This window comes from Dipodomys spectabilis, unplaced genomic scaffold, assembly GCF_019054845.1.
Source record: "Dipodomys spectabilis isolate Male_0828 unplaced genomic scaffold, ASM1905484v1 ptg000512l, whole genome shotgun sequence".
NCBI lineage: Eukaryota > Metazoa > Chordata > Mammalia > Rodentia > Heteromyidae > Dipodomys > Dipodomys spectabilis.
This window is the reverse complement of record NW_024871189.1, coordinates 438,548-465,679: the sequence shown is the minus strand read 5'-3', so window position 1 is coordinate 465,679 and position 27,132 is coordinate 438,548. Positions and strand designations below refer to the sequence as shown.

At 60.6% G+C, this 27,132-nt stretch overlaps 1 protein-coding gene across 1 annotated transcript in view; it reads right to left on the bottom strand.

The window, feature by feature from the left end:
* Positions 1-17,270, bottom strand: part of Rnf213 (ring finger protein 213) — a 90,100-nt gene extending 72,830 nt beyond the window's left edge. The window contains exons 1-8 of the mRNA XM_042670012.1: positions 17,177-17,270; positions 12,017-12,243; positions 5,384-5,902; positions 5,141-5,272; positions 3,584-4,116; positions 2,934-3,089; positions 2,231-2,433; positions 182-462 (exon numbers count right to left, since the gene is read on the bottom strand). Of these exons, the coding sequence (XP_042525946.1) occupies positions 182-462; positions 2,231-2,433; positions 2,934-3,089; positions 3,584-4,116; positions 5,141-5,272; positions 5,384-5,902; positions 12,017-12,243; positions 17,177-17,270 (2,145 nt within the window). The remainder of the gene's footprint in view (positions 1-181; positions 463-2,230; positions 2,434-2,933; positions 3,090-3,583; positions 4,117-5,140; positions 5,273-5,383; positions 5,903-12,016; positions 12,244-17,176) is intronic.
* Between the last annotated feature and the right edge of the window lie 9,862 nt (positions 17,271-27,132).

Genomic DNA, 27,132 nt, shown 5'->3' with positions numbered 1-27,132 from the left:
GTTCCACCATCCAGCCACTCAGCCCCAGGCAAGGTGAAAATCGGGCCCAACATTGGGCTTGGGGCTCAGAGCTGTCCCCGGAGTCAGCATGGGGAGGGAGGGGATTTCCTGATGGAAGATGGCAGGGTCTCCTCGTCCACCACGCCTGGCGCCCAGGTCCCGCCCCGTGGAGACTCCGTACCTCCCACTCATCATACTGCAGCGAAGTCCAGGGCTCCGGCGCCTCCTCATACACCATAGACACCCGGACGACGGAGAAAAACTGCTGGAACTGGGTGAAGAAGCTCTGCAGGTTGACCAGGCTCCAGGTCTGCAGGATGCTGAGGACGCGGTCCAGCATGACGGCGGCCGCGATCTGCTTCCCCCGCACCAGCTCCTTCTGAGACTGGTCTATGACCAGGTTTACGGTCTTCCTCACCCACGTAGGGTTCGTGCACACGATGTCATCGTACTGGTGCCAGTCTGCGAGTTACGGCAGGAGCCTCGTCAACCCACAGGCGAGGAGGGGGCGGGGAAGAGGACACTGGCCAGCATGCACTCCGTCCACCACCAGCGGCGGGCAGCCCAGAAGGCCATGGGCGCCACGTGCTCCGCACGCGCTCACCACGCTCTGCACCTACACAGCGGCCCTGGCCTGCACTCTGCGCTGCAACACTGAGGCCCTGCCCCCGCCCCCCAGGACAGCCGGGCCTTGGTGGGGGCCTGGTACAAAGGAGAGCTGAGTTTGGGGCTGCCTTGGGATGGGCTGGAGAAGATTCGAGTGCAGGTTCTAGTGATGTCAACCATGAAACAACCAGAAAGCCAAAGTGTGGTCTGATGAGTTCTCTCTCTGTCTCTCTCTCTCCCTCTCTCCTTCTTCCTCTCCCCCTCTCTCTCAATGAGTTCTCTCTCCCCTCCCCCGTCTCCCTCTCCCTGTCCTTCCTCTCCCTCTCCTACCATCTCTCTCTCACACACACACACCAGTCATAGATAAGAAAACCAAAGCCACAGCCAGACCTATGGGGGGCGCTGTTCCCGCACCAGCAGCACCGAGGCCTCAGGCTCACCCCTGACCAGTGATGGCTGACATGGGACAGGCCCCCTGACTCCCTGTGACTTGGCTTCAGCCCAGGGTCTCCTGACCCCAACCCGAGCAGAAATTCCATTCTTCTGGTGGCATATCCACCCCCCACCCCTCCTCGTTAAAGCTGAAGTGCTCGGCACAAGCCAGCCAGGCGTCTCGGAACTGCGTTTAATCAGAGACAGTCTGCTCCGAGCTACTCGGACAGGAGGCAGGGAGGACCCCCGGACTTTGAGGCCAGCCTGGGGAACACCAAAGGACAAGAAGAAAGAAGAAAGGAGAAGGCACTAAATAAAAACCCAAACTTGGGAAATTCAGTAGGATGGTCTTTGTCCAAGGTATATGAGGGATACCACCCTACAACCCTCTTCTGTGTCTGTTCTTGATTTAACAATGAAAATAATGCACAAGCCTAGGCGCCAGCAGCTCACACCTGTCATCCTAGCTACTCAGGAGGCTGAGATCTGAGGATCACCTGTTTGAAGCCAGCCCGGGTAGGAAACGTCATGAGACTCTGATCTCTAATGAACCACCAGAAAAGCACCAGAAGTGATGCTGTGGCTCAAGGTGATAGAGCACTAGCCTCGAGCAAAAGAGCTCAGGGACGGTGCCCAGGCCCTGAGTTCCAGCCCCATGACCGACAAAAAGTAAACGAATAAAATAATAATAGTGAACAGCCAGGCTCTGGTGGCCTATAATCCTAGCTACTCAGGAGGCTAAGATAGGAAGATCATACTTCAAAACCAGCCTAGACAGACAAAACCTGTGAGACTCTTTTTTTCTCTCAAGTACTGAGTTTGAGTCCTGGTTTCAGACAGAAAGAACAAGAGAAAGAGAGAGAAAGGAGAGGGAGAGAGAGAGAGAAGGAGAGAGGGGGAGAGGGAGGGAGGGAGGGAGAGATGGAGGGAGGGAGGGAGAGATGGAGGGAAGGAGGGAGACAGCAGCAGTGCCAGAGGCTCTAGAACATTTGCCAGGATGTCTTCTCTCCTCTATCTCATCTACAGTCTCTGTCTACACTCCTGGAAGAGCAGCCCAGAGGCCCTCGCCCACCTGCTCACCTTCTCACCGCCCCGCCCTTCCTGCACCTAGCTCCCTCCCTTTCCCTTGGCCACAGAGGCCCGCACAGACCGCCCGTCCTCCTTCCCAGCCGGGCCCTGTGCTGGAGCTCACCTCCCGAGCCCAGGAGGGTGGACCGCACACGCAGGCAGCGGTTCACATACTGGCTCTTCTTTGGAGACTTGTAGATGTACTCGTATTCCACGGAGCTCTTGCCACCTCGGTCAACGACGTACTTGTACGGGATGGAGGTGTCCAGGCTCTGCCTGGGGATGACCAGGCTGCCCTCCACCAGAGACCCATGCTCCCCCAAGTCCCTGTGGGTCAACAGGACAAGGGCGATTATCTAATCCCACTCTTCCTCTGTGTGTGTGTGTGCACGCGTGTGAGCGTGTGTGCTGGGCCTGGGACGTGAACTCAGGGCCTGGGCGCTGTCCCAGAGCTTTTTCGCTCAAGGCGAGCGCTCTTCCACTTGAGCCACGGGGCCAGCTCTGGCTTTTTGGTAGTTCATTGGAGATAAGCATCTCACCAGCTTTCCGCCCAGGCTGGCTTTGAATTGTGATCCTCAGATCCCAGCCTCCAGAACAGCTGGGATCACGGGCGTGAGCCACCCGCGCTGGGATCCGTGCACACACCAGAGATGGCAGGCACAGCCGTCACTGACACGTCACACACAGCCTGGCAGCTCCCAGCCGGCACTGAGAACCCGAGTCGACGTGGCAAGCCCATGCTGCGAAGCGCCAGCCTGCCCCATGCATTTCCCAGAAGTCTGGGGGGCATCGGCCGGGCCCCAGCACTGAGCCACACTCACACTCACTTGGTGTAGTGTAGCTGGCACGCATTCTCCCACGCCGGCTTCCCCAGCCCTTTTCCTCCTCTGATGAATACTTTATGGGCGTCCGGCTTGAATCCAAAGTGATTAGAAAGAATAGCGTGGAAGTAGACCGTGACCCCTTCTCCAGGGCTCAGGGCGCTGGAGAGAGCAGAGACAGGCGCCGTCACCAAGTCTGTGTGGCCTGTGCCACACACACGTACGTACGGACACACCCATGCACAAACACACACATGTGCGCGTGTAGGCACGCTGCAAACGTGCAGTCACATATACATAGTACAGACGTGTACACCCACACACACATCATCACGTCCAGAGTCCAGATCCTCCCCCCACGCAGCCTCTACTCTCCCTCTAAAAGGGAGGGCCAACCCTCAAGCCCTGGGGCCGTCTCTCCTGAGTTCCAGGGACCCATGCCAGCCCTGTACCCCAGGACGATCAGTGGAGGATTTGGGGCCCGGGCCCCGGTCCAAAGCTGAAGCTGGCAGAGGAGGGGCACAGCCCTGCACCTGCCCTGAGCCGGGCCCACGGCCCACCTGGCCAACCCTGAGCCGGGCCCACGGCCCACCTGGCCAACCCTGAGCCGGGCCCACGGCCCACCTGGCCAACCCTGAGCCGGGCCCACGGCCCACCTGGTCAAAGCCCTTGGCACTGCGGTGGTCTGGTTTCTCTGCTCCCTCTCATTTTTCACAGCAGCTGCATGTTTTCTGTTGCTTCCTTCCAGCTTCCTGTCCTCCGGCTTCGGCTCTACCTCCGGCTTCCTCTTCTCCGGCTGCTTCCCTTCTTCGAGCTTCCTCCCCTCATGCTTCCTCCCTTCTTCCGGCTTACTCCCTTCCAGCTTACTCCCTTCCGGCTTCTTCCCTTCTTCCGGCTTCCTCCTCTCCGGCTGCTTCCCTTCCTCTGGCTTCTTCCCTTCCTCCAGCTTCCTCCCCTCTGGCTGCTTCCCTTCCTCCGGCTTCCTCCCTTCCAGCTTCTTCCCTTCTTCCGGCTTCCTCCCTTCCAGCTTCTTCCCTTCCTCCGGCTTCCTCCCTTCCAGCTTCTTCCCTTCCTCCTGCTTCCTCCCCTCCGGCTTCTTCCCGTCTCCTGGCTCCTTGTCTTCTGGCTTCCCACTCCTGTTTTCACCCACGTTCCCAGGAACAGCCGCCGGGCCCTTGGTCTTAGCTTCCTGGAATACCAGATCAGATCCCCAGTGCTTAGAAGCACACTTCCTATTCACCCGTGTCCCTCTGGGCTCAGAACCTTCCAGGGTCTTCCAGCCCATTCTCCAAGATCCCCAAGAACCCCTCCCCTAGCCTCACTCAGCCCCTCCTCCCCTCACTGGCCTGGAGGCGCCGCTTCCTCTGGCTGAGGGTAGACCCACCATGGTTGGCCTCGGGGCCTTGGCACATGCCCCGCTCTTCCAGGGCACAGCGCAGGGACCCCATGGCTCACCCTCACTCCTGGTCTCTGTTCCCAAGGCACCTCACCAGAATCCTTGCCTGGGGCATCCCGGCCGCACCCCAGCTTTCTCACTGCCTGGCTTGCTTTCTGTGGCTCTCCCATAAAGACCAGAGGGGGTGGGGGTTGCTGGCTTGTTCACCTCTGACCCTGGAACCTCATAAACACTCACAAAGCAAAGGAGGGAAAGAAAGAAGGAAAGGAGGGAGGAAGGAAGGAAGCCAGGAGGGAGGAAGGGAGGAAGACAGGAGGGAGGAAGGGAGGAAGACAGGAGGGAGGGAGGGAAGGAGGAGAAAGGAAGGGAGGAATGGAGGAAGACAGGAGGGAGGGAGGGAAGGAGGAGGAAGGAAGGGAGGAAGGGAGGAAGACAGGAGGGAAGGAGGAAAGAAGACACAAGGGAGGGAGGGAGGGAGGGAGGAAGACAGGAAGGAGGGAAGAAGGAAGACAGGAGGGAGGAAGGGAGGAAGACAGGAGGAAGGGAGGAAGACAGGAGGGAGGGAGGAAGACAGGAGGGAGGGAGGGAGGGAGGGAAGGAGAAGGGAGGAAGACAGGAGGGAAGGAGGAAGGAAGACACAAGGGAGGGAGGGATGGAGGGAGGGAGGGAGGGAGGGAGGAAGACAGGAAGAAGGAAGACAGGAAGGAAGGAAGAAAGGAGGGAGGGAGGGAGGGAGGGAGGAGGGAAGGAGGGAGGGAGGGAGGAAGTGGCCACAGGGAGGTGGTCCCACAGAGCAGCCTAGCCACCAAGCCCCTACCTGGTGGGGTCCCTGGGAGGCAGGGGTGCTGTGTGGCAGTTGCTTTGCCGTCCGAGCCTCCGTGACGGGGCTGGCTGGCTCTGCCGGGGCACCAGGTGGCTGGGAGGAGCGAAGACCCCGTAGCCGTGAGCCCTGGAGCCAAGAGGAAGGGGCAGCCTTGGACCATGTCTGGAGGGGACATGGCAGTGCTGTGGGGGGGCAGGGGCACCCCCCCCGCCCGCCGCCCCCTCTTCCGACACTCACCCCCGGGGCCGAGGCCAGGGCGTCTTCCTGCTGCATGTCCACCTGCCGCGTGGCCGTCTGCCCTTCGGCCCTGGGTGCGGAGCCGGCCCCTTGGGGCTCTGAGGCCCGGGGGCCGCTCTGGGCGGCCGAGGAGGCTGTGCTGAGCCCCGCCTGGGAGAGGCCTGTGTCCCCAGAGGTCACGGAGGGCTTGTGACCCCCCGCTTCTGCGCCGTGCTGGGGCACAGGGCGGCTGGGAGCTGTCTCTGTTGCAGTGCCCCCTGGCTCTCCCACCGGCGGAGCCCACGGAGGGCTGCTGCCAGGCCGGGCACGCGTGGCAGGGCCGTCTCCCTCTGGCCCTGCGCCCAGGGGCCGGCCGCGTGGGCTGGCCGGTTGGACAGGGCTTTGGGACAGGCCTGGGACCTGGGACCCGGGGTCAGCAGCTGAACTGGAGAGCCCCGAGGGGGCCGGGGGGAAGGCGTCCGGCTCCCAGTCCAGCTCCGAGGAAGTGGAGCCCTTCTTCTTCTTGGTCTTCTTCTTCTTCTAAATGGAAAGAGAGACCCATCAGTGACTCAAGACTGTCCAGCTTGGTGTGGCCAAACCATTTACATGGGTCTCACCTGCGGGGAGGGGGGGAGAGGGGAGGGGGGGGAGTAGGGCCTTGGGCTCACTAGCACACACTTCAGAGCACAGGGAAGCCCTGGTCAGCACATGGGGGGCCGGGAAGGAGGCTCCGTGCCGGCCAGGTCTTCGTGCAGCTCGGTGCTGGTGCTGACAGCCAAGGCACCATGTTTAGAAGGCAGACAAGATTTTTTTTTTTTTTTTTTATCAGTAATAGGGCCTGAACTCTGGGCATGGGCGCTGTCCCTCAGCTCTTCAGCTAAAGGCGAGCGCTCTACCGCCTGAGCCACAGCGCCACTTCTGGTTTTCTAGTGGTTTATTGGAGATAAGAGTCTCTTGGACTTTCCTGCCTGGCTTTGAACTGCGATCCTCGGATCTCAGCCTCCTGAGTAGCTAGGATGACAGGCGTGAGCCACTAGCCGGGGGGCAGACAAGCATTGTGGGGCTCTCCTCCAGCCTCTGAGGCAAGACCGGCCAGAAGGGCTGCACGGGGCAGGAAGCCCGAGCCGGGGCTCCCGCGGCCTCGCTCCTAGAATCGGCTGGGCCTTGCTCTGGAAGGGCTCCTGGCACAGCTGCGGGGTGCTGGTCCCTCTGCCCTTTCTAATGGCCTCCCTTGTACAGAGCCAGGGGGTGACAGCCCACCCACAGGAGCCTGGCGGGAAGCAGGATGTCTGGGGTGAAGTGCACCCCTAATTAGGGCCGTTCCCCAGGAGCAGAGCAGGCAGGCTGTGCTTGGGGGGGGGGGCTCTGGGGGAGCTCAGCGTCATCGAGCTAGGCACCTCCAGGGCTCACTACAGGGAAGGGGGGAGGGGGGGGGTCCCAGCTTCCCCCAGACAATATCCACATTGACTTGTTTTTGTAGTGCTGGGATGGAACCTAGAGCGTGTGTGTGCCAGGCAAGTGTCCGGCCAGACCATACCCAAGACCGCCCCTGTCCTGTCTAATCATGCCAGTCACCATGCGGCGTGGCGCCGCGCGGGGCGGGGCACTGGCGTTCCTGTGATTCCGGGCACCGCCCGCACCGTGTGGCAGCGGCGGCGGCTTTGTGTCCATCTTTTTCACACACTTCCTTCCTCCGCCGCCGCCCACTTGCACTTCACGTGCGTACACTCCAGGATGTCTCCTTCAACTTCCCAACAAAATAAAACTCATCTGAACCTAGACTGCCCTGATCCACTGACTGGCTAATCTCACCTCGGGGAGAGCCCTCACCCCTGCAGGGGACGGTCCGGGCGTCCGCAGCAGCTCTCACCGGAGGAGAGAGCGCAGAGGAAGACCTGAAACTTGAAATCTACTACCAGAAAACGTAGGAAACCCTGCAAGTGAAGGCACAGGCAGCAATTTTCTGCAGAAGCTCCAGTGGCCCAGATGATGGAAGCGAACGATGACAAATGGGACTAGATCCAATTAAAGAATTCTGCCGGCGCCGGTGGCTCACGCTTGTGCATCCTAGCTACTCCGGAGGCTGAGATCTGAGGATCGCCGTTCAAAGCCAGCCCGGACAGAAAACTCCCCATGAGGCTCTTATCTCCAGTTAACTACTCAAAAACCGGAAGTGGTGCTGTGGCTCAAGTGGTAGTGTGCTAGACTTGAGCAAAAGAGCTCAAGGCCACTACCCAGGCCCTGAGGTCAAGCCCCATGACTGACAAAAAAGAAAAAGAAAGGAAAAAGATTAAAGAGAGGTTTCAAACTGCAAAACTAAACAGTCACTAGAACCAACAGACAACTCCCATAATGGGAGAAAATCTTCCACCTACTCAACAGGTGAAAAATTAACACCCAGAATCTACAAAGAACTCAAAAACATGAAATAGCAATAAAACAAATAATCCTATCAGGAAACGGACAAGCAAAATAAATTCACACAAACACAAGATAGTAGATGTATGGAGAATGTCTCAGAATCTGAGCCATGAAGGCAATGCAAACCAAAGCCACACGAAGACTCCACCCCTCCGCAATCAGAATGAAGCCCAGGGGGACGGGCAACAGATGCTAGGGAGGATGAGGATGGATGAAGGCGGGAGGTGAACCAGGGTGACCACCAGGAAGTCAGTATGGAGGTTCTCCAAAAAGCTAAAGGCAGACCTTCCCTGGAACCCGTCATGCTACAATGGGGCGCATATCACAGTAGGCAAACGATAGAACAAGCTAAAGTACCCAACAACAGATGAATGGATAAAGTAAACATCACACACACACACACACACACACACACACACACACACACACACACACCTATATACCCATTTCCTTAACTATGTACACACAGAACACAGACCATGGCTCTAAGGAACTACTTAGGTTATCGGGAAGGAGGGTAATTTTGTAGTGCGTTTTAAGCATGAACCCGGCATACAGACCCCCGTGAAAGCTGCTGGTCAGCAGGATTGTGGGGGATGGGGAGAGGGAAGTAGGCCAGTCAGAGGCCGGTACTAGAGCAGTACTAGCAGAGTGGGTTGGGTTAACGTGGGGGGATGAATATGGCTGAATTTTTTTTTTTTTTTGCAGGTTGTAGAACTTGAACTCAGGGCCTGGGCGCTGTCCCTGAGCAATTTTGCTCAAGGCTAGCGCTCTACACTTAGAGCCATAGCTCTACTTCTGGCTTTTGAGTGGTTAATGACAGATGTTACTACCTGGGCTAACTTTGAGCTGCAATCTTCAGATCTTAGCCTCCTGAATAACTAGGATTACAGGCATGAGCCACCAGTGCCCAACAATATATTTTTTTTGGGGGGGGGGCCAGTTGTGGGGCCTGAACTCTGGCCTGGGCGCTGTCCCTCAGCTCTTCAGCTCAAGGCTAGCGCTCTACCACTTGAGCCACAGCGCCACTTCCAGCTTTTTCTGCTTATGTGGTGCTGAGGAATCTAACTCAGGGCCTCAGGCATGCAAGGCAAGCGCTCTACCATTGAGCCACCTTCCCAGCCCAAAATATAATTTTTTAACTGAAAACAGAACAATAAAACCTGAAGATGTTTTGGGAGGGGAAGATTGGGAAGGTGATTTGGGCTTGTGTGGAGTTGGGGGTGGGGGTGGGGAATGGGTGGGGTTGATTGAAATATGTTGTAAATATTTGTGGAAATGCAACAATGAAATCTCAAACCCCAGGGTAGAGTGCTTGCCTAGCTCGCATGCATGAGGCCCTGGGTTCAATTGCTCAGTACCACCTACACAGGAAAAGCCGGAAGTGGAGCTATGGCTCAAGTGATAGAATGCTAGCCCTGATCACAGAGAAACTCAGGGACAGTGCCTAGGCCCTGAGTTCAAGCCCCAGGATTGGTTAAAAAAAAAGAAAAAAAAAATCCCAAACCCCACCCTGTATAACAAATACAAGCTAATTAAAAAGAAATAAACCAGCCACTGCCCTCCACTGGAAGATGACAATCATTTGGACAGAAAGCACCCCACAAAGCAGGCTCCCATATGGAGAGTTTGGTCCCCAGCTAGCGGTGCTGCTTGGGGAGTGTGTAGGAGGAACTTTGGGAGGTGGGACCTGGCTGGAGGAGGTCCCTCTCTGCCCCTCTCTCCCCTTCCTGTCCACATGAGGGTTTCCCTCACCAAGACACCACCACGAATGCACCGACGGCTGGAGACTGAGACCTCCAAGACCCCAACCTAACACAGCAGCCATCTCTGTCATGAAAAGTCACAGGAAGCAGCGGCTCGGTTCCGAGGCCCAGGCCTGTGTGCCTGAATGCCACAGGAAATGACAGCCAGGAACTGAACTCTCACAAGCACGCCCTAAACTGGAGTTGGGCGTTGGCCATAGCACTGAGCTGTGGCCGGGGCACGGGTCAGCCTGGCCACCCCCTCCGCATGCCCACAAGCCTGGCCTCCAGCTCTTTTCTGTGAGCAGCATCCTGGGTTACCAATGGAGCCTCAGACCGGGGAAGGACACCAGCGATAAAGGCAGCATTTCCAAAATGTCCTGGATCACCACCGCCAGGGCGGAGTAAGCCCTGCCACCGCACGGACCAGGCCAGGTGCCACCCGAGCGGGGTCGGCACACCAGCCCGGCCCGGCTGCCCTGGGGGTGCGGCGCTGCCCGCCGGCGGGCCTGGCTGGGGGGGGCAGGACAGCTTGTGCAATCGTGCAGCCAGTCTACCTGCTCCTCGTCTGCGAGCGCCACGTCCACACCCTCAGCCTCGGCCGTGACCCTTCTCCTCTTGCTGGGCGGGTGAGGCGCGGCTTGCAGCCCATCTGCCATGCTGTCACCACCAGCTATATAAACCTCTGGGGCCACTCCCTGTGGAGACAGGAGCTCCTCAGACACAGCCGGCCCGCGCCACTCCAGGCACCGACCACTCCATGCACCGCACCCAGCTCAGCACAGCCTCGGCCGGACCACCCTCCCAGCACCCTCAGAGGTCCAGGAAGACCAGGCTCCCACAGGGGGTCACGATGCAGGAGTCGACACCACCCCACCCACCCCCATGCAAACTGGGCCGCAGCAAGCGCTGCAGATGGACAGCTGCAGGTCCACGAGGGGCAGGCCAGCCCCAGTGCCCAAGGATGAGGGCGCGGAGCCGGGCCAGGGCTCCGGAGCCCGGCCCATCGGTGGACAGGCGTGCCTGCTTCTAGCCAGCTCCTGTCACCTCACACGGAACCTTCTAGCAGGAAGCCAACGAGGGAAACCCAGGATGAGTCAGCCATGCCTGGCCCTTCCACCCAGAGAGCTGTGTCCTCTTCCCCTCACTCTGGAAAGTTCTAACCCAGAGGCCTGGGAGAGGATGCAAGAACCTGCACCGCGCTCTGAGGGGCCCCAGGTGGGAGCGGATCCCCTGGTAAGGGGAGGGCAGCAGACGTGGCACGGCCCCCATCTGCAGGATGAAGCCCCCCCCACCCCCGCCTCGGGGGTGGGCTCACCAGCTGGGCTGCCACACCCCAGCACCCCCCCCCCCTGCGGGGATGGGCTCACCAGCTGGGCTGCCACACCCCAGCGCGAACCGGGCTGTTCTCCGTGCACATGTGTGGCTGGCTGAGGAGACGCACCGTGGGCCTTGGGCTGATCGCCGGCCCCACACAGCACCACGCGCACACCACGCGCTTTGCCGTCCACATTTCACGTGTGGAGAACACGTATCCAGGCTTGCTTCTTTTTTTACAGATCTCCTTCTATGACAATATCTACTGATGTGAACATCATAAAATGGACCTTTTCTTTGTGTGTGCCAGTCCTGGGGCTTAAATTTAGGGTCTGGGCACAGACCCTGAACTTTTGTGCTCCAGGCTAGTGCTCTACCACTTTTCCAGCTTTTTGGTTAACTCAAGGTAAGATAAGACGGCTCTTACTTCCTTGCCCCACAATGGCTTTGAAACACAATCCTCAGATCTCAGCCTTCTGAGTAGCTAAGGTGACTGGCGGGAGCCACTGGAGCCTGGAAGAACTTCTTCCTTTCCTCCTCTTCCTCCTTTTAATGATGGTGTAGACCCAACCCAAGGACTTACTCTAGGCCATGTTCTCTAACCCTCAGTAGAACACTCTTACCCCAAACAAGCTATTTTAACAGCTGTGCACCAGTGGTTCGTGGTTCGAGCTATGCCTGTAATACTAGCTACTCAGCAGGCTGAGCTCTGAGGACGTCAATTTGAAGCCAGCCCCAGCAGGAAATCCACGGGAGTCTGGGGTCTGACACACTGAAGGGCCCCCTGTAGGGCACCCTCCCCAGGCAAACGACAGCCCAGCCTCTCCCTCGGAGTACCAGACAGCCTGTGTGTGTCCTGAATCTCTGCCCCGGCCACCTCCAGGCCCACCCTTCCCATCCTGGGACACAGAGAGGCCATGTGCAATGGGAGCTCAGGCCCCACCGGGCCCCACCACAGTTCCTGCCAGTGCTGGAGAGAGGGCTGGATGTGGAGGAGGGAGGGGAAAGCCTGGAGGAACCAGACCAAGCAGCAGCTCTGCTCCTGCAGGGAGGGGGCGCTGTGGGCTGACGCCAGGGATGCTGGGCAGAGGCTTTTCCCAAAGACCCAGGATCGCCTGTGTGGGGGAGCCTGGGAGGGGCAGAAGGGGTGGCAGGGGCTTGGCTCACTCACACTCTGGACTATGATCCACGAGGCGTCGGAACTGGGTTCCTCAGAGTTTCTCACATTCTGGACCATGATCCAGGAGGCGGCGGCGGAACTGGGTTCCTCAGAGTTTCCTTGCCAGTCACCAGAGCTAAGGGACAGGTCCTGGGTCTCCTCGGCCTTGAGCGCTTCTCCAGTCTCCATGTCTCCCTCTGGGACGGTGGCAACATCCTCAGGGATTTTGGCCTCAGAATCTACACAGGTGGAAGGGGTGCGGGCAGGTCAAGCGTGGCTCTGGGCGCTGGCTATCAGCCCCGGCTCCCGGGGCCCTGACTGTGCAGGCCGGGGGGGGGGGGGGGGGGTCGGTGGGCAGCCGAACATTGTGCCCCATGCCCACAGCGCCGCCCACCCATCCCAGCCAAAGCACCTTCCTCTTTGCGGAGGGCCAGCACCCTGCAGGTGCCAGTGCCACTGTGTCACGAGGTCCTGGAGCTTGCTCCAAATTGCCCACTGGGCCAGACCTCGCCCTGGGGGCAGGGGGCGGGTCTCTACAGCGGCCTGGGTCCCGTAACCCCGAGTCGCCCTCATACCTGGGCCGTGGGCCACTCCCAGACCTGCTTGTCTGCTGGGAAGCTTCTTGTCAGCCTCGCTCGCCAATGGGGCCCCATCCTGCCACCAGGAGCGCCCCTTTGGGTGTTTTCTCCCCACCCCTGTTCTCTTCCCTCACCAGCACTAAGCTGGGTCACTGCTCATCTCCTCTTGGGAAAGCTCTGGATGGCAAGGGCTGCACAGATCGGCCTCGGCCTCGAGCAACTCAAGGACTAGCAACACAGCCATCAGCTCGCACACCTCTAAGTGTGCACCACATACACTCACTCACTCTGTAACACACATATACACTACCACCCTCCATAACATACTATCACATACAAAGGCCAGGCGCTGGTGGCTCACGCCTGTCACCTGAGCTACTCAGGAGGCTGAGATCTGAGGATTTCGGTTCAAAGCCTCGGCAGGAAAGTCCTGAACGCTCTATCAGCAAAAAGCTAAGCTGGAATATGGTTCAAATGGTAGAGCTCCAGCTGTGGGCAAAAAAAGCCTGGTGAGAGGCTCTGAGTTCAAGCTCTAGTACTGGCACCAAAAAAAAAAACCCACAAGTTTTGAAACCAAGACTGGGGTCATCTGCAGAGATGGAAGGTCCTGACTTTGGACAGACCACAGGGACAGAAGGGGAGGGTGCCAAGGGCTGGGAGGTAACTGGAACAGGAGCAGGGACTCCCTTTGAAAAGAGGTGTGGTAGAGCATGCCCGTAATCCCAGCGCTTGGGAGTGGAGGATGGTGAGTTTGAGGTCAGCTTGGGTGACAGATAGCTGGTAGTGATGGGAATGTGTGTCATGCCCCAGGCAATTCACTTAGAGAGGGTCAAAATGGCCAACCACGCCCTGTGATCGAACTCTTCCATCAGTCAATAATTCTCTCGGCCTACAGCATGTGTGCTCTCTGACATAGCAGAGAGCAAATCCTGGAAAAGAGGTAACAGCCTGCAGCCCTGCCCAGGCAGGGACCAAGTCCACAGCCTCCCACACGGAGGCCGGGCACAGTGGGGGGCCTCCGGGCACACTGGGGGGCCTCCGAGCACAGGGGTGGGCCTCCGGGCACAGTGGCGGGCCTCGAGGCCCAGCCTTCAGTCCTCTATGCCTGTGCCAGGGGCCAGCTGAACCCAACAGCCCCGGCTCCAGAGAGGAGACGGCTGCTGCTTCCAGGAGGAGTGTGCAGGTGTGCCTGAACACCCCCCCACACACACACACACACACGCGTGTGTGCACGCAGCCTCCCTGCCTCCCCAGCCTCAGGGGCCACCAGACAATCTCACTCGCCTTCCTCATTACAAAACCACGCAGCCTCCAGGGAAAGGTGGGAAAATGTAAGAAACAGATGGCCCAGCGCTGCAACCCTTCTCCCACAGAACCTTCTAGTATTGGAAGACAACAATCCCACCCGGCCCCAGGGCTGTGGAGGGGATTCATTTGTGAGGGTCACTCCCCCGCCCCCTGCTGGCCACAGAAGAGCTCAATCCCCCAAACGGGGCGCTCCCCCCACCCCTGCGCCCCCATCCTCCGGGGCCCCAGGACCCCCCTCCACCCCCACGGCCCACAGGTCCCCATCTTGTCTGAAACTTCTGGGAAGCCGGGGAGGGGCCACTTCCTGGTTGAGTTCAGAGGGCACGGAGGTAGCCTGCTTTCAGTTTCTGTTCCTGTGGTCACAGTGGGGGTGGGGTGAGGAAGGGGGGGGCTAGGGTCGGGGTCAGCTGACTCAGCAGAGAGCGTGCACGCCCTCCCCCCCCCACCCGGGCATCCCCTCCTGGGCAGCCAGCTAAGAGAAGACTTCACAGCGCTGCGGCCCACCCCGTGCTCAGAGCTGCAGCCCTGCCTGCTCCCCTCACCGCCCCTCCTCTACCAGGAGACCCACCCCACGAGGGGTGGAGCCCAGGACCCCATGAAGCCCCTGGGGTCTGGGGTGTGCTCCTTCTCGTTTGGTCCCAAGACATAAATTGCCTGGAGTCCCTCTCCTGGACAAGCTTCTGAAGACAGGAAGACAGGACTACAGACATCACCTGAGCCCGAGCAGCGCCGGCTCTTCCCTCACGCTGAGGCTAGCCACGCTCCCGCCAAGAGCCCCGGCCAAACGGTTCAAAATCCCCACTCTGCTCAGGCCTCAGTGGCTCACACCTGTAATCCTAGCTGCTCAGAGATGAGATCTGAGGATCGCAGGTAGAAGCCAGACCTGGCAAGATCTATGGGACTCTTCTCTCCAATGAACCACCAAAAAGCCACAAGTAGAGAGCTGTGGCTCAAGTGGTACCACACCAACCCTCAGCCATAAAGCGGGATGGTGGCCTGAGTTCAAGCCCCATAAAGCAAAGAAAATCCTGGCTGCCGCATGCGGGCTGAGTAACTGTGGACAAGTGGTCCAATCCGTCTGTGCCACACTGTCAGCATGATTAGGGTGGGACTGGGGCAGCTGGGCATGTCTTGGATTAGCACACCGCAGACTGCAAAACCCACTTCTAGGGCCACTATGCCAGCAGGGATGCAGGGAGGCTGGGAGGCAGGCAGGGAGGCAGGGATGCAGGGAGGGAGGCAGGGAGGGAGGCAGGCAGGGAGGCAGGGAGGCAGGGAGGCTGGGAGGGAGGCAGGCAGGGAGGCAGGGAGGCAGGGAGGCAGGGAGGCTGGGAGGGAGGCAGGCAGGGAGGCTGGGAGGCAGGGAGGCAGGCAGGGAGGCAGGCAGGGAGGCAGGCAGGCAGGGAGGCAGGCAGGCAGGCAGGGAGGCAGGGAGGCAGGCAGGGAGGCAGGGAGGCAGGCAGGGAGGCAGGGAGGCAGGCAGGCAGGGAGGCAGGCAGGCAGGCAGGGAGGCAGGGAGGCAGGCAGGCAGGGAGGGAGGCAGGCAGGCAGGCAGGGAGGCAGGGAGGGAGGCAGGGAGGCAGGCAGGCAGGGAGGCAGGCAGGGAGGCAGGCAGGGAGGCAGGGAGGGAGGCAGGCAGGGAGGCAGGCAGGGAGGCAGGCAGGGAGGCAGGGAGGCAGGCAGGGAGGCAGGCAGGCAGGCAGGGAGGCAGGCAGGCAGGCAGGCAGGGAGGCAGGGAGGCAGGCAGGCAGGGAGGCAGGGAGGCAGGCAGGCAGGCAGGGAGGCAGGCAGGCAGGGAGGCAGGCAGGGAGGCAGGCAGGGAGGCAGGCAGGGAGGCAGGGAGGGAGGCAGGCAGGCAGGCAGGCAGGCAGGCAGGCAGGGAGGCAGGCAGGGAGGGAGGCAGGCAGGGAGGCAGGGAGGCAGGGAGGCAGGGAGGCAGGCAGGCAGGGAGGCAGGCAGGGAGGGAGGCAGGCAGGGAGGCAGGCAGGGAGGCAGGGAGGGAGGCAGGCAGGGAGGCAGGGAGGGAGGCAGGCAGGGAGGCAGGCAGGGAGGCATGGAGGGAGGCAGGGAGGCAGGCAGGGAGGCAGGGAGGGAGGCAGGGAGGGAGGCAGGGAGGCAGGCAGGGAGGGAGGCAGGGAGGCAGGGAGGCAGGGAGGCAGGGAGGGAGGCAGGGAGGCAGGCAGGGAGGCAGGGAGGCAGGGAGGCAGGGAGGGAGGCAGGGAGGGAGGCAGGGAGGGAGGCAGGGAGGCAGGGAGGGAGGCAGGCAGGCAGGCAGGGAGGGAGGCAGGGAGGGAGGCAGGGAGGCAGGCAGGGAGGCAGGGAGGCAGGCAGGCAGGGAGGCAGGGAGGCAGGCAGGGAGGCAGGCAGGGAGGCAGGGAGGCAGGGAGGCAGGGAGGCAGGGAGGCAGGCAGGGAGGCAGGCAGGCAGGCAGGGAGGCAGGGAGGCAGGCAGGCAGGCAGGCAGGGAGGCAGGCAGGCAGGGAGGCAGGCAGGCAGGGAGGCAGGGAGGCAGGCAGGCAGGCAGGCAGGGAGGCAGGCAGGCAGGGAGGCAGGCAGGCAGGCAGGGAGGCAGGGAGGCAGGCAGGCAGGCAGGCAGGGAGGCAGGCAGGCAGGGAGGCAGGCAGGCAGGCAGGGAGGCAGGGAGGCAGGCAGGCAGGCAGGCAGGGAGGCAGGCAGGCAGGGAGGCAGGCAGGCAGGCAGGGAGGCAGCAGGCAGTGGGGCTGGCCGCCCGGTGGTGGGAAGTTCGGCTCGGACCTGGTCCGGCCGGGGCCTGCACCCCAGCGTCCCGCCTCCCCATCCCGGGCTTCCCGGAAATGCTCCCCGGGCCCCGCTCCGCCGGCCTCCGGAGGAAGGAAAGCCTGCGCCCCGAGAAAGGAAACTGAAACTTAGCGAAGAGCCCCAGGGCCCGGGGCTGCGGGGCTGCGGTGTCCGGGGCTGCGGGGCTGCGGGGCTGCGGGGCCCGGGGTTCCGGGGCTGCGGGGCTGCGGGGCCCGGGGTTCCGGGGCTGCGGGGGTAGCGGGGCCCGGGGCTGCGGGGCCCGGGGTTCCGGGGCTGCGGTGTCCGGGGCTGCGGGGCTGCGGGGCCCGGGGTTCCGGGGCTGCGGGGCTGCGGGGCCCGGGGTTCCGGGGCTGCGGGGGTAGCGGGGCCCGGGGCTGCGGGGCTGCGGGGCCCGGGGTTCCGGGGCTGCGGGGGTAGCGGGGCCCGGGGTTCCGGGGCTGCGGGGCCCGGGGCTGCGGGGCTGCGGGGCCCGGGGTCCGCCCCGGCGCTCCCGTCCCGCCCGGCCTCACCTGCGTCGGGGGCCGCGGGGCGCAGGCGGCTCCCGCACTCGCTGCAGAACCGGTCCCGGGGCCCGCGTCCGCGCCGGCACGCGGGGCACTCCATCCCGCGCCAAGCGCCAAGCGCCGCCCGCGCCGCGTTTTAAGCCCGCGCCCCGCGGCACGTGACCGCCGCCCGCTTCGGTTTCATTTTCTGGGAAAGTGACCGACGACGTCCGCGGCCCGGCCGGCGCCCGCCCCGCGCCCGCCCCGCGCCCGCCCCGCGCCCGCCCCGCCCCGCCCCGCCCCGCGCCCCGCGGCCCGTGCTTCTGGCCCCGCTCCGCCCCGCGCCCGCCCCGCGCCCCGCCCCGCCCCGCCCCGCGCCCGCCCCGCGGCCCGTGCTTCTGGCCCCGCTCCGCCCCCGCGCCCGCCCCGCGCCCGCCCCGCACCCGCCCCGCGCCCCCCCCCGCCCCGCCCCGCGCGCGCCCCGCGCGCGCCCCGCGCCCGCCCCGCGCCCGCCCCGCGCCCGCCCCGCGCCCCGCCCCGCGCCCCGCCCCGCGCCCGCCCCGCGGCCCGTGTTTCTGGCCCCGCTCCGCCCCGCGCCCGCCCCGCGCCCGCCCCGCGCCCGCCCCGCGGGGCGCCGCCCTCGGGGAAGAGGCGGCGCCCGGGACGCCGGAGCCGGGGACGCGCCCGGGGGCCCCGCGGTGCTGCCACCCGGGCCCGGCCCGCGCGCCCCAGGCTTCGCCCGAGGGGACCCCCGACAACCCCACAGGGCGGCTGCCGGCGGGGGTCGTCGCCAGGGAAGGGGGCGAGCTGTGTGCGGGCCTGGGGGTGCGGCCTGGGGAGGGAGCCGCTGGACGCCGCCCGCTCCCCGCCTGGCCCAGGCAGGTTCAGGGGCGGCTGCGGCTGTGGCCAGGCCCGGAGGGCGCCCGGTGTCCACGGCCTCTCTCCCCAGACCACTTTGGGTCTTGCACCTGGGACGGCGGAGGAGAGGGGGCGGAGAGGCCCGAGCTGTCCAGTCGGCCACCCTCCTGACCGGCCCGGGCGTAGGTTGGTCTACAACAGGGCCTCATAAAATAGCACCCCAACAATAGGGTCCGAGATCCAAAGAACGAGACTGGAACAAAAGTGAAAAGCAAGCAAGCTTTATTCTTGCACCTAGCACCGAGTAACAGGTGGCAGCAGACCCAGGCCCCGGTTTGCATCGGAGAGACACACCCCAGCTACTGTCTGACCCCGTTTTTATAGCAGATGGACCACGAGGGACAAGCTGGACACACGCAGGTGACCAATAGGGTTGTGACATTCACACAAAACCGTATAGTCCTGTCGCGTCACGCGCAGGTGACCAACTAGGTTGTAACCCATCTCTGGGCAGTTGTTCAAACAAGCCAACCCTTCTGGCCGGCTTCGGCGCACAAGGCGGGGGTCAGCAACTGTGTGGAAAGGGGGCATGTGTGCTTGTTACTGGTTGGATGCCTCCACCTGGCTCCTAACCGTGGTTCTCTGAGCTCTGTTACCACATTTACAATCCACAGCTTGCAGGAATTTGCGCCCGCAGCTTGTTGGCTTGGTAATTGGGGCCAATCTTACTAGATGGATGTTTAGCAAGCTGCGCTGCGTACTGCTTGTCACTGATTTGAAAGCAGGAGAAGCAAGTACAGTCTACGGGAGTGAAACAGGATAGGCGGGGAAGGGAGGCGTGAACTCAAGCCTAGAGCTGGCCCACTGCCCGCGCCGGTGGCTCAGACCTGAGGCTCACGGTTCAAAGCCAGCCAGGGCAGGGCAGGAAACCGGAAGTGGCGCTGTGGCTCAAGTGGCAGAGAGCTAGCCTTGAGCTGGCGCTGGCTGAAGAGCTGAGGGACAGCGCCCAGGCCCAGAGTTCAGGCCCCATAACTCCCTCCCCCCCCGCCCCCCCCCCCCCCCCCCCCGCAAAAAAAAATCTGGTCCATCTACTTCCCTTAAGATTAAGGGAACAGGAAGTGTCGCTGTGGCTCAAGTGGTAGAGAGCTAGCCTTGTGCTGAAGAGCTGAGGGACAGTGCCCAGGCCCCCTGTTCAAACCCAAGACAAAAAAAGAGAAAGATTAAGAGAATAAAGTCATTTTAGGGGGAAATGAGGCAGAATAGACCAGGGGAAAATGAGGTATTTTAAGTTTACAGCAAACACTGGAGATAGTCATCTATTTGCCTTAGGATTAAGGGACCAAAGTTATCTAGGGGAAAAACAAAGCAGGGTAAATTGAAAATGAGCTGGGGAGGCAGGTATTTAGAAGCATCAAAGCACTTCCGGAGAAAAGCAACTGGATGCGCTCCTTCCTGAGAGATGCATTTCTCACCCCTAGAATTAATCTTTGTTTGGCAGGATGTATGCCTTCCTAAAAGAAACACTTCCCCCAAATGAAAGCAGCTCCTACCCAAATACCCAAAATGCAGACAACAGAATGCTTTATCTGTTCTGTGGCAGGATGCATTGTGACCTGGAAGGAATGCCCAAAACATCCAGCCTCAGCAGCAGGAGCGATTAAAGCTAAAGCGAAGATGAAACACCTATCTTTGCGTAGCTTTGACTCCCTTCCTTTAACACATCAATACCCTAACTGCCCTTCCCGACTGCTTGTCTGCTCGCTGGCTGGGTTACTCAACACCATCATGACTGGTCCAAAAATTCTTACTCTGCTTCCAGAGTCAAGGACCCTACTTTTAGAGGGGAACGTCCCTAGCCCTTACCTGCTGGTGGCGACAGGACCCCCCCGTGGGGTGTGAGCTGGCTGCTTCGTAGCTCAGGATGAGTAGATGGGGCCTGGTTGGAAGTGGGGCTCCCCGAGAGGGACTTTGAGTCAGAAGACTTTACCTCTCAGTGTCAACTTCTGGACCCGAGGTGTTCACCTCGCAGGTGTGAGAAGAAACTTCCCCAAGAGAGGCAGGTTCAGGCCAGGTGCACGCACAGCCACCTGTGAGGATGAGGTTGAGATGCTGGCAGACAGCGGCCTGCCCTGACCCCCGGCCTGCCCTGACCACATACAGCCTGTCCTGACCCCCGGCCTGCCCTGACCCACGGCCTGTCCTGACCCCCAGCCTGCCCTTACCACATATGGCCTGTCCTGACCCCCGGCCTTCCCTTACCACATATGGCCTGCCCTGACCCCCGGCCTTCCCTGACTCCCGGCCTGCCCTGACCCCCGGCCTTCCCTGACCTCCGGCCTGCCCTGACCCCCAGCCTGCCCTGCCCTGATCCCTGGCCTGCCCTGACCCCGGCCTTCCCTTACCACATATGGCCTGCCCTGACTCCCGGCCTGCCCTGACTCCCGGCCTGCCCTGACCCCCAGCCTGCCCTGCCCTGATCCCCGGCCTGCCCTGACCCCGGCCTGCCCTGACCCACTGCTTGCCCTGACCACATACAGCCTGCCCTGACCTCCGGCCTGCCCTGACCTCCGGCCTGCCCTGACCTCCGGCCTGCCCTGACCCACGGCCTGCCCTGACCCTCCCGCCTGCCCTGACCCCCGGCCTTCCCTTACCACATATGGCCTGCCCTGACCCACGGCCTGCCCTGACTCCCGGCCTGCCCTGACCCCCAGCCTGCCCTGCCCTGATCCCCGGCCTGCCCTGACCCCGGCCTGCCCTGACCCACTGCCTGCCCTGACCTCCGGCCTGCCCTGACCCACGGCCTGCCCTGCCCTGACCTCCGGCCTGCCCTGACCCCCAGCCTGCCCTGCCCTGACCCCCGGCCTGCCCTGACCCCCGGCCTGCCCTGACCCTGGCCTGCCCTGACCCACGGCCTGCCCTGACCCACTGCCTGCCCTGACCCCCGGCCTGCCCTGACCCCCGGCCTGCCCTGACCCTGGCCTGCCCTGACCCACGGCCTGCCCTGACCCACGGCCTGCCCTGACCTCCGGCCTGCCCTGACCCCCGGCCTGCCCTGACCACATACAGCCTGCCCTGACCCCCGGCCTGCCCTGACCCACGGCCTGCCCTGACCACATACAGCCTGCCCTGACCTCCGGCCTGCCCTGACCCACGGCCTGCCCTGACCCTCCCGCCTGCCCTGACCCTCCGGCCTGCCCTGACCCTCCGGCCTGCCCTGACCACATACAGCCTGCCCTGACCCCCGGCCTGCCCTGACCACATACAGCCTGCCCTGACCCCTGGCCTGCCCTGACCCCCGGCCTGCCCTGACCCACCTCCTGCCCTGACCCCCGGCCTGTCCTGACCACATACAGCCTGCCCTGACCCACGGCCTGCCCTGACCACATACAGCCTGCCCTGATCCCCGGCCTGCCCTGACCCACCGCCTGCCCTGACCCCTGGCCTGCCCTGACCCCCGGCCTGTCCTGACCCACGGCCTGTATGGGTTGGGAAGGTCTGGAGATTCCTTTTCAAGCCAGAGCTGAGCACAGCAATTGTCATCCCACGCCACATGCGGGGCTGAGACCCAAAGGACGGTGGTGGCTCCTACAGAGAAGTCCAAGAAACCTTTTCCACCAAAGGTAGATGTGGGAGGCGTGGCATGGGCTGGAAAGGAGATGCTAAGGCCTGAGTAACCAGTGGGAAACAGGCCTGGAGGCCTGGAGCAACAGTCCCATGGGGGGGGGGGGGGTAGGAGACAGATGGGAAAGGAACGGGAGAGAGGAGAAGGGAGAGGGGGAGAGGGCAGCTCAGAGCCAGCCTGACGGGTGGCCTGTGGGCCAGGTGGGGAGTCAGTATCCTGCACAAGGGCAGTGTTTTGGTCCTGGCGGGACTTTAGAATACACTGTGACAGGAGGGATGGGTGAGATGAGGAGGTTACAGCCTGCTTAATAAACACCAAATAGGGTAGGCCGTGGAAGTTGGCCCAACCACCAAAGTGGCTAAGCTTCCTTCCATTGAAATGCCGTTACCCGGCCGGGAAACTGCAGTGAGATAAGCCTGTCAAACTGCCCTCTCAGCCAGGTGCTGGTGGCTCACGCCTGTCATCCCAGCTACTCAGGAGGCTGAGATCTGAGGAATGTGGTTCAAAGCCAGCCTGGGCAGGAAAGACCATGAGACTCTTATCTCCAGTGAACCACTAGAAAACCGGAAGTGGTGGTATGGCTCAAGAGGTACAGCATTCACCTTGAGCTGAAGAGCGCAGGGACAGCGCCCAGGCCCAGAGTTCAAGCCCCATGACCGATAACAACAAAAGGAAAGCCAGCTCTTGCAAGTAGACTCCTAAGACCTGCAGCCATGAATGCAGTTAGCACAAAGCTTTTAAAGGCAGAAATCACATAACTGGTGTGAGGCATGAAACCTAAGTTCTACATAGGCAGAGCAAACTACCCAGGGGAATAATTGGGGGGGGGGATCAGGACCCCAGCATCTAGGGAACCAAGACTTTCCTGCAGCTCAACAACTTGGACATGTCCACAATCCAAGGGATGTCCTCTGTCACCTTGTCACCGACAGAGGTGAGGGTTAGCAAAGCTCCCATTAAATACAGGAACCCTTAGGGTCCTTGACTTCGATTGCAGAATAAGAAATTTCTGGACAAGTCACAATGGTAAGAGAACTTAGCAGAGCTTTATGTAAGGTATATTAAGTAGGTAGGTTTCTTCGTTAGGTAGCTGATGAAGAAAACACCAGACGCTATTCAGGCAGAAAAAGAAGTTTATTTACTGAACTGCAGCCAGCCCCCTGCCATGCATGCTGGAGAGGCACGGCCAAGCGGGGAGACCCACCCCCAGGCCAGGGACAGGAAGGGATGTGGCCACACTAGATCCGGATGCAACCTCAGGGCCTGGGCCCCTCCTACGGTCAGATGGGAGGTGTGACCAGAGGTGGTCCCCAGGATGTGACCTAGCAGAAGGGGAAGGTGACTGCTTCCAGGGGTACCAGTTACCTAGGTAACAGATACTGGTGGAAACTTAGCCAAGAGAGGGAGGTGTCTGCGCAGGGCCTGCGTGGCTCAGGGCAGACTTTATACTTTATTAACTAAACAGGCAGGGAAACTGAAGAACTGACAAAAAAAAAAGCAGACACACATGGCACACTGTAACAGAATGGGGGCGCTCTCCTAGGGACACAAAGACAAAGACAGACAGACAGACAGACAGACAGACACACACACACACACACACACACACGGAGACACTCAGAGACACACAGCTCCTTGGGCTGTTGGGTATTTATAGGGTAAAGGCGGGGGTCTGGCTTTAAGTTAAGCAAAGTTAGGTGCTGTGTCTTGGCTCTAACCATACCTGGAGTTATTCTCTGAGTTTCCAGCTAAGAATGCATCCTGCCCTAAAACAGATCCTTATCCTTGGAAACAAGGAGACACCCAGCTATCTGCATTTTTGGGGCATCCTGTCAGGCAGGTGAGAACTGCATCCCTCAGGAAAGAACGCATTCAGTTTCTGAATACCATACTTCTGAGTTGCCTACACCAGGCCTCAGTTTCCGTGGTATCCTGCTTCAACCTCTCGAGTGCTCACAAAGCCCCCATCTTCTATTAACATCTACTAAGATGCCAAGATGGAGTTACTTAGATCCAGAAGGGAAAAGAGAGGCACACAAAATAGCATACAACATACACATGATCTAAGAGTTAGAAGATGAAACGGAGAAGTGTAACTCTGTGGACAGGGCAGGAGCTGGGAGCCTGGATGGGAAAGGACCTGGAGCCCAGGGCAGCAGGGGGAAGGAGGCGCTGTCCCCTCGTCTCCCAACTGGAGCCTGGGCATGTCTGCCTCTTGGGGAGACTGTGGCAGATGTATGGGAGAGGAGCCCCGGGCCCGGGCCCTATGCTATCGTCCTGCACAAGGATGTGTCCCTAGAGTTTAGCACTGCCTCCCCACATCTGTGCACACGTGTGCATGCACACACGCACAACCCCCGCCAGTCTGTGATGGCAAAGCCACCTCTGGGTTTGGCCCTGGCTGGGCTGACAGAGGCCCTTTGCTAAGCCTGTGGAGATGCCAGCACTGAGAACAAGGCGGCTTTGTGAGGGCTCGCGTGGGCCTTGGGACCGTTACTGGATGGGGCCGCGAGGGCGTGGGTCTCTGCCTGCTGCTGCCCAGGGCGGGGCGGGGCCGGGCCGGGCAGGGCAGGGTTTGTGTGGCAAGGCAGGATGGAGACAACACTACCTCCGTCATGTAAACAGACAGTGCTCAAGAAGGTGGGATTCACAGCCTGAGGGGGCACCAGCTCCCAACCTGCCTCAGATCTCAGGACAAAGGGACAGGGGCGAGCTGAGTGTTTTCTGGACCTAAGTATTCCCGCCTCCCTAGCTCCCCAAACTCCTTTGGCCCCGTGAGGATGACAAAGGTGCCATAGTCCCTGGTCATCGGGGTGAAAAGAACGCAGGCCACGAGGGACCCGAATAAGTTAAACACCACAGGCATCCGGCCCACAGTCAGAAAACCAAGAAGGCCAGGACAGGTGGCTGCCCACCCGAGACTCCCGAGACCCACCACAGCACTGAAACCACCCAGGACTCTGTGGCCTTGCTTTCCTGCTGTCTGGGCTTGGCTTGCTACTTACCATCCTAGGCTGGACCAGAGGAGCTCCCCTTCATCCTCCTCCTCCTCCTCCTCCTCCTCGCTCCCTTCCAACACCAGCACTTGGATTCGAATTTGCTCACTTACTCGAGAGGCCGCCAGTGACTGTCCTAGAACCCTGGAAGAGCTAGGACTGATCCTGTCCTAGGTAGCGAGGCAGAGAGGGGACATGAGAAGGGAGGGACAGTTGTCACAAACCGCTGTCTCTCTTCGCATGGGTGGTCCCGAGTTCCAGAGGCTTGCTGGCTTAACTTCCAAACCCAGAGCTTACAGCGTGGCCCTTGAGAACTAGAGGCTTGGGGCCCCAGAGCAGGAAGCTGACTGCCGCAGGCACCCACGGCCAACACGGTCCCCGGCCCAGAGGACCAACGCCCAACAGCTGAGGTAGAGCGCCTGCGCTCTGAGTGTCACACGCCGTCTCTTCCCCTGGCCAGCTCTCTCCAGCTCTAGACGGAAGCTCGTGGCCCCCGACTCTTCACAGCATCTCGTCTGCCCCGCTCTGCTGGCATCCCTCACAGCTGCTTGCCGCTCCTTCGGATCCACTCAGCTGCTGCTAGGATTACATCTCTGCGCCTTGGTGTCAGGGCCTTCAGCTCCCTCGGGGGCTCTCTGAGCCACTTCGACTGCTCCGAGACCCTTCGTGTTCTCACTGGACACAGGTGTCCGGGCTGGAAGCAGCAGGTCTTGTCTAGTTTTCGTGCAACCATCACAGTGTGCTTCGCTTGTGATGAAGACCACAAGCGTACCAACAGGTCACTCAGAAGAAGCCTCATGGCCTCTGACGGCAGCAGGCAGAGCAGACCGCTGGCTAACCGGAGGCAAGCACGCTGCTTACACTGCTAGAAAAGGGGCAGCGCTTCTGTGGTCAGCTTGAAATTCCTATCATTTTCACCCATCACTGGCCAAGACAGGACACATGGAGGAAAATGAGGCCTGGTGAAGGCCATTCAGGAACATGGTGTTTAGAAACAAAGAGCCACTATCTTTGCTTCGGAGAGTCTCCCACAAGCACTCCTTCCTGAGATGCACCCCAAGAATTAACATTTGTCTGGCAGGAGGTATGCCTTCCCAAGAGAAAGGCTTCCCCCAGAATGCAAACACCCAGAATGGTAAACAAGAGCCAAAAACTTGGAAAATGTAGTAATACCAAGAGTGACTGAGCGAAGATAAATTCCTCTCATCTTTGAGTCAGACTCTGCCTTTGCCATATAAACCTGACCACCCAAGGGCTGTGTATCTCTCCTTTAGGGCTCCCCCCCCCACCTCTCTGCTGGTCTGCTCAGCCAAGTTTTCACACCACCTTGACTTGTCCAGAAATCCTTACACTGTGATGGAGGTCAAGGACTCTGAGTGGAGTCCCTACCTTTAGAGGGAAACGTCACAAACCCTCACCGCCTCAGGAAGAACCAATCACAGGCCTCAGGCCTTGCAGGGCACCAATCACAGCTGTGGGGAGCCCTCAGCGCCCTCTTTCCGGGCCAATGCAGGCTGTCTGCAGCACTCACGGGAAGGAGCCCTGCAGCAGGAGCTATCCCAGGAGTTGCGGCCCCAGCAGCTGACGGTGCAGTGCTCCTGGCGGCTGGAGTATAGTTCCGTGGAGGCTCAGAGCAGCCAGCAGGCCAGGCTATCAGACTGGCTGACGAGCAGCCAAGCACAAAAGAGATGGTCTGACAGCTGTTGGTCAAACAGTCAAATCTGCCTGGCCCCCAGCGGCTTAGCTCACTTGAAAGAAAAGTAAAAGTAGAAAGGCACAATAATGATCTAGAATCAGGATTAGCATTCTTAGCAGTCTTAATGGTGATTAACTCCTAGTGAGTCTCTGACCGGTCTCAGAAAGCCTTTTTAATTTTGTTTTATTGTAATGGTGACTTACAGAGGGCTACAGTTCCGAGGTAATGAGTACATTTCTTGTTGAACATGGTCACCTCCCCCTCAGGAAGATGTTTTGCCTTTGGTTCTGGAGAGATGGGAACGGGATAGGTGAGGAAAGACCTTGGGAATTCCTAAGCACTTAGAAACACGTGACTCTAGTGGCACTGGTGGCCTACGCATGGCACCGGCCTATTTTGTCACGTGCGGGAATTTTTTTTCATAATTCAGCTTCATTGAAGCACTATTATGCCGCCACTGGGGCTTGAACCCAGGGCCTGGGCACTGTCCCTGAGCTCTTGTGATCACAGCTAGCGCTCTCCCACTTGAACCACACTACAGCTTCGCTTCTAGCCTTTTCTAGTTAAGATTTTTTTTTTTTTTTTTTTTTTGCCAGTCCTGGGGCAAGGCTTGGGCACTGTCCCTGACTGAGCTCCTTTTGCTCAAGACGAGTGCTCTACCACGTGAGCCACAGCACCACTTCTGTTTTTTTCTGTTTACGTGGTACTGAGGAATCGAACCCAGGGCTTCATGTGTGGGAGACAAGCACTTTACCACTAAGCCACATTCCCAGACCAAGTAAAGCATCTTGTGGACTTCTCTGCCCAGGCT